We start from the raw sequence: 6,039 nt of genomic DNA on the forward strand, positions 1-6,039 counted from the left end.
GTTTCTATCTCACTTCTCTTGAAACCAAAGCAAAAGAGAGATATGTCAGTATTTCAAAATACTGCGTAGAAGAAAATATGGCATGGGTTTGAGGAGGAGAGACTTTGGAAATTATTTTACTCTGAAACAGCAAGTGCAGTTGAACACTGGGTAATTTCACACAAGGGCTCAGAGAAAACAGCTGATAAAAGAACTCTGAATAAACAGTAGGAGTTGGAAGAGACCACCATGCAGGCTAGCAAGTGGGGACAGCCATTGCTCAGGTAGCAGACTCACTGTTGCAGAGTGCCTTTTTTGTTGTTTCAGTGTGTTAAGGCATTGTTACTTGTATTTTATTCTTGTACAAACATCCTGACTACTGTTCTCTTTGTTCTAAAATGTGAATAATGAGATATAGTTTGGAAATGCAGCCTTCAGAAACTTACGTGTCAGTACCCTTCAAATTCACATTTCTTCTCACTTAAATAAACTACAGGAGCTGTGTGGTTTCGAGAGAACAGTATTTCCAAGTAGACCACTGCTTTCCTTTATTTATAGGTTGTGCTTAAGGACTTTCTGTGCAGGGTTGTGTTCAAGATTTGAAATTTGCAGTAGTACACTGTTAGTTAATACGTGAGAGACTGATCTTTTTATAACGTATTGGAATGTTTTCTGACTTCATTTTTAAGAAGTTTACATATTGTAAAATAGTAATTTATTGGACGTTAATGCCTGATGTTGCTCAGATAGGTTTGCTCCGGCTACGGGTGCAGCCCCAGACCGTCCGCCTCGGCCGGCACCTCCGCGCCGCTAGGGGCGCCTGACTCGCAGCAGCCTCTGAGGAGGTGTCGTGCCCTCGTTACCATGGCAGCCAGGACGCCAGCACTGACTGGCAGCTCCGCTGTCCAGGGCGGGAGCGCTGGGGAGCAAATGGGAGCCGTGATAGGGCGGGATGGTGGAGGGAAGCGGCTTGCGGTGATGACGTTGCGGCGCTGCGACGCGCTGGAGGTCAGCGGGATGGCGGTGGCCGCTGCCGGGGCGGCTCCGGCTGTTCGGCGCTCGGTGGAGCGGTGCCGGCCCCTGTGCTGCGGGGCGGGTATGGGCTCGGCTCCCGCGCCTGACCGAGCACCCCCCAACGTGTCGGGGTGCCGCCTCAGGCTGCCCGGCCCCGCGGGTAGCAGCGCCCGCCTCGGACGGGGGCCGGGCCCGGCAGAGCTCGCGTCACCGTTGTCTCTCCGGCAGGTCCGCGGGGCAGATGGGCTCTGCCCGCCGGCGGCGGGTCCCTCCGGCTGTGCAGCACGCGGGTGAGCCTGGAGGGCATCAACAGGCCCGTCATAGACCGCATCATCCGGGTGGACCACGCGGGGGAGTACGGGGCAAACCGCATTTACGCGGGGCAGATGGCCGTCCTGGGGAGATCGAGCGTGGGACCCCTTATCCAGGTTAGTGGGCCTAAGAGCGATCGCTGTGCTTGTGTTTAATTTGCGTTTGGTTAACAACGGACGGGTGAAGTTGAAAAGTGGCAGTTTTTTGTGGTAAGATAGCTGTCCATTTTCTAAACGCTTTGAGACATGCATCTTATGAAGAGAGGTGGGATTACTTGATAAGGGAGTTGCAGTACTTACAGCTACTTTAGTGTTGTCACAAAGACTTACTTTGTAAATGTGTTTTATGTTGTCTTTTTGTAACTATCCTCATCTGGCATTCTTAACCATTAACTCTTTGTAATGTGATTAGTGCTACCTCTGCAACCAAAGTATGAGTGGCCTGAGCCATTTTGGTTTTCTTTGTGTTTATTAGTTTTATTGGAAATGCTTAGCTTTCCTGGTTTTACACTTCACTGTGATCTCGTTCTTTTTCCAGCAAATGTGGAATCAAGAAAAAAAACACCTGAAAAAGTTCAATGAGCTGATGGTTGCATACAGAGTTCGACCTACTGTCTTACTGCCTTTTTGGAATGTAGCAGGTTTTGTTTTAGGTGAGTTTGTGTTGCTGTTGTTGTTTTGTTAAGTCTTCAAATGTGTAAATTGTTTGCATGGCTTCAGGTTTCAGTGTTCTCATCATTTCGGTACCGCAATCACAGGGGCTGGAAGTGCTTTGCTTGGGAAGAAAGGAGCAATGGCTTGCACAGTGGCAGTGGAAGAGAGTATATCAGATCACTACAATAACCAGATCCGAACACTTGTGGAAGAAGATCCAGAAAAGTACAAAGAACTCTTACAGGTATTTAAGTATGACTTAAAAAGTAATTTAGCAAATTCATTAAGGTATCTCTTGTGACTTTAGTCTTTAAAAATAATATGTTCATAGAGTTTACAGTAGATCTCTTTTTGTTCTATTGCTTGGAATACCGATGTCAACAGAAACTTTTAAGTTAAATGGATGTTTTATCCTTCAGCAGCACTAAATTTATCAAGCACCAAAATTAAAATGTGTGTTGGATTAGCTTCAGCATGGTTTCAATAATTCAGCATTTCCCTTTTATTGGAGGAACTATGCTTTAATTTTGCTTAATTTTAGTTGAGCAGAAGGGTTTAGAGGGGAAACAAAAGGAGAAAATAAGATTATATTGTGTATAACATTTTGCTTATAATGGCTGTGATTATACAGTTAGACTAGAATATTTCAGTTGGAAGGGTCGTATAGTGATCATCTAGTCCAATTGCCTGACCAAATCAGGGCTGACCAAAAGCTAAAGCATGTTATTAAAGGCATTGTCCAAATACCTCTTAAACACTGACAGACTTGGAGCATTGACTACCTCTAGGAAGCCAGTTCCAATGTTTGACCACTCTCTTGGTAAAGAAATGCTTCCTGCTGCCCAGTCTGAACCTCCCCTGTGAACCATTCCTATGTGTCCTGTCACTTGATCCCAGCGGGAAGAGCTCAGCACATCCCTCACTTCCCTGCTTCAGGCAGCTGTGAAGAGCTGTGAGGTAACCCTTCAGCTTCCTTTTCTCCAAACTAGACCAGCCCAGAGTCTGTAGCTGCTCCTCACAGGACATGGCTTCCAGCCCTTTTACCAGCTTTGTTGTCCAACTCTGAATGCAGTCAAGCACCTTCACATCCTTCTTAACCTATGAGGCCCAGAACCACACACAGTACTCCAGGTGAGGCCACACCAACACTGAGCACAGCAGGTTAATCCCCTCTTTTGAGCAGCTGGTCATGCTGTGTTTGATGCAGCCCAGGATGTGGTTTGCTCTCTTGGCTGCCAGGGCACGCTGTTGTCTCATGTTGAGCCAGCTGTTGACCAGTGCCCCATTCACATTCTAGCCTTGAATACTGTTCAGAGCATGTAAAGAGCTAATATTTGTAAGCTCTGCAAGAAAATTATTTCCCAAGTATTTTAGGTATCAAATTGGCCTCATTCTTTTAGGGTGTTTGTGGGAGACTGACCCGTTTCCACATGTAGCACCTTGGGCTTGTTTGCACTGTTTGCAGGAGTTTGCTTTAGGGTCCACAAGTTCATTTCCAACTTTGCTGACTATTTGTATATTCAGTTGGGTATAGTTTAACATGTAGCCAAATCTGGTTACTCCAAACTGTCTTCTTGTTATAGAAATAGTACCCAGAATCTGCTGACATGCACAGCCTTGTGCACGTTTCCCTTAAAATACTGCCACTGAAAATAAAGGCTATAAACTGAGAGGGCACAAACTAAACAGAAAAAAGTGAAGCAGCAGAGGGTTATTCACAGTGGCAGTATGAGGAAGACCAGTGATGAAACCAAAAGCAGTGCACATCTGTTGAGTAGGGACAGTGCTTGGGTGTCTGTAAATGCTGAGCACTTTTAAGCAATCACAGTGATGCAGGCACCTTGAGAGAAAATTCTTTAAATCTTTTTGCCCAGTTGGAAAATTAAAACGGGAAAAAGAGTGTTCTTTAGGATATGATAGAATGGATAGAAGCCCTGTTGGCTTACAGGGAGATAACAGAATTCCTGGCAAGGCAGGGACCTTAATTTCATTATCTTAATTTTCAGAATAATTTGTATGTGTGACACTACTGTAACAAGTTACTACAAGTATAGATTTTCTTGGAGACAATGAAGAAGATAGTGATATATCAAACTAGCAGCTGGGTTTGTAAAAACTTTTTTTTTTTTTTCAAGAATATTAAAAGATCTTTAGGTTTGGGGAATGCTGTAAATAATTCCCTTCTTGCTGGATTGGGGATATAGGTCTTTGAGAAGTTTTTGAGATACCTGAGCCTCAGATGCCTGCAATGGTCACCAGCGTATAGTTTTGCATTCTGGCTGCCTTCACTTCTCTGTGAAGTAGATTTACTAATTAACTGCTATTTTTAAAGATAATAAAGCAATTTCGTGATGATGAACGGGAGCACCATGACATTGGGATTGAGCACGATGCAGAAGCAGTAAGTACAATGTTAACTGATTGGCACTGTTAGCAAGGATGCAGGTGTAATATTCTTGTTTTCCTCACCTAGTGACTGTGCTGTAGTTTGTTACTTGAGAAATAGAAAATAAGGCACTTGATAAGAAAGCACTGCATGTTACAGCTTTCTAGAGCAGAATTGAATCTGTTGGACTCATGTCAAGTGTTCAAATGATTGTGTTTTCTTGAGAGGTGTCCTCTGCACAATTTTTAATCTAATGTTTAGATTAAATATTTTTGAGGGTAAGGCTAATAAGTGCTAACCATACAGCTGGGAACTTGAGGCATCATCTTGGTAGATGAACACAACCATGTTAGGAAGTGTGAAATGCTGAACTAAATTCTGTGCTTCTTTGAATACTGTATGAGGAGTGTGTGACTTCTTCCCTCTTTTTCTTTTGACTTATATTTCTGGAGAAATGAAAACATTTTGTGAAGTTGATAGTTTTTAATTTGGTTTTCTCTGGGGTAGATAAGACAACAAATGCAGGTGGCTTTTGGTGGGGTTTTTTGTGCGCTTTTTGCTTTGTTTTGGGTTTTGCTTTTTTAGATGATGCTTACTATTCCTTACCACAGTGTGGCTCAAATAGAACACTTCATCAGATGTATTTAATCTTTTATTCTTTGTTTTACAGGCACCAGCTTATTCAGTTTTGAAGACAGCCATACAACTTGGATGCAAAGCTGCAATTTTTTTATCAGAAAGAATTTAGTTATATTTTCTATTATGGAAATAAACTGTGGCAATAAAATGTGACATAAAAGTGTATGGAAACTGTGGAGGATTTTATACAGCCTTTTAAGTTTTTCTTCACTGAGCGTCTGATTCAGCCATCCTTCGTCACATCGAGTATGTGTGCAAAAGGTATCAATGTTAAAGTCGGTTGAGGTAAATGTAAATGAACATGGCAGAATTGGGTTTGTATGAACTAAACCTCCTTACTCAGATACTGTTCACAAGGTGGCAGCAAAATACGTATGTATGTATATACTTACATCTATAATATATGTGTGTATATATACACGCACATCAAAATGATAAATAGGTTCTCTGTTGCCTCTAAATTTATATGTACTTGAAATAAGCTGGAGCTCATTCAGCTATTTTTAAAGTGATTAATACTGGCTAAGTAGGATATTTTTGAATTGTATTTTCAGGGTAAGTGAAGTACTAGTAAGTATTTCTTTTCAGTCTGTCTTGAATAAAGGTTGGTATTATAAGATTTTAATTTGAAGAAGTGTTTTATTGTTTCGGGTCTTTTTTCAGTTTTAATTATATAGATTTCTTTTTCTTCTTCCTTTGGGGTTCTTGGGGGATTTTGCTGTTGGTGGGTGGTTTTGTTTGTGTTTTTGTTTGGTCTCTTTTCCCTGTGTGTGTAAGGAGTTGATCCCTGATATAAAGCTGGTGGAAAAAGCCACTTGGAGCACATGTGGAGTTGCACTTAATACTCTGTTAGAGCTTTCAAGTTCATCTTCCTTTGTTTCTAGTCTTCAGTGGCTCTTGAATAGAGATGCTCTTGCTTCCTTGATTTTCACACAATTTCCCCACACTTTCTGCTGGCATCCTGACATGGAGCAATAGAAATAAAACAAAGTTGCGCATGGTTGTTCTGTTAAATGCTGATTGGAGATGTTAAAAGTACAGTGACGGAATGAGAAT

General features: G+C 42.2%; 1 protein-coding gene across 1 annotated transcript; it reads left to right on the top strand.

The window, feature by feature from the left end:
• The first annotated feature begins 971 nt into the window (after positions 1-971).
• COQ7 (coenzyme Q7, hydroxylase) lies at positions 972-5,154 on the top strand. Its single transcript, XM_057418989.1, has 6 exons — positions 972-1,075; positions 1,222-1,421; positions 1,843-1,957; positions 2,063-2,202; positions 4,291-4,359; positions 5,015-5,154. The coding sequence occupies exons 1-6, from the start codon at positions 997-999 to the stop codon at positions 5,090-5,092; spliced, it is 681 nt and encodes a 226-aa protein (XP_057274972.1). The 5' UTR covers positions 972-996; the 3' UTR covers positions 5,093-5,154.
• Positions 5,155-6,039: the final 885 nt, after the last annotated feature.

The sequence above is a fragment of the Pezoporus wallicus genome, unplaced genomic scaffold (assembly GCF_028554395.1).
Source record: "Pezoporus wallicus isolate ANWC-B61680 ecotype Strahan unplaced genomic scaffold, APGP_CSIRO_Pwel_v1 contig_13942, whole genome shotgun sequence".
NCBI lineage: Eukaryota > Metazoa > Chordata > Aves > Psittaciformes > Psittacidae > Pezoporus > Pezoporus wallicus.

Excerpts from the sequence above, each read along its gene's own strand:
- COQ7 (XM_057418989.1), top strand. The coding sequence starts at position 997 with ATGGCGGTGGCCGCTGCCGGGGCGGCTCCGGCTGTTCGGCGCTCGGTG. Across the intron at positions 1,076-1,221 it reads GCCCCTGTGCTGCGGGGCGG|GTCCGCGGGGCAGATGGGCT; the intron begins GTATGGGCTCGG and ends TCTCTCCGGCAG. Across the intron at positions 2,203-4,290 it reads AGTACAAAGAACTCTTACAG|ATAATAAAGCAATTTCGTGA; the intron begins GTATTTAAGTAT and ends CTATTTTTAAAG.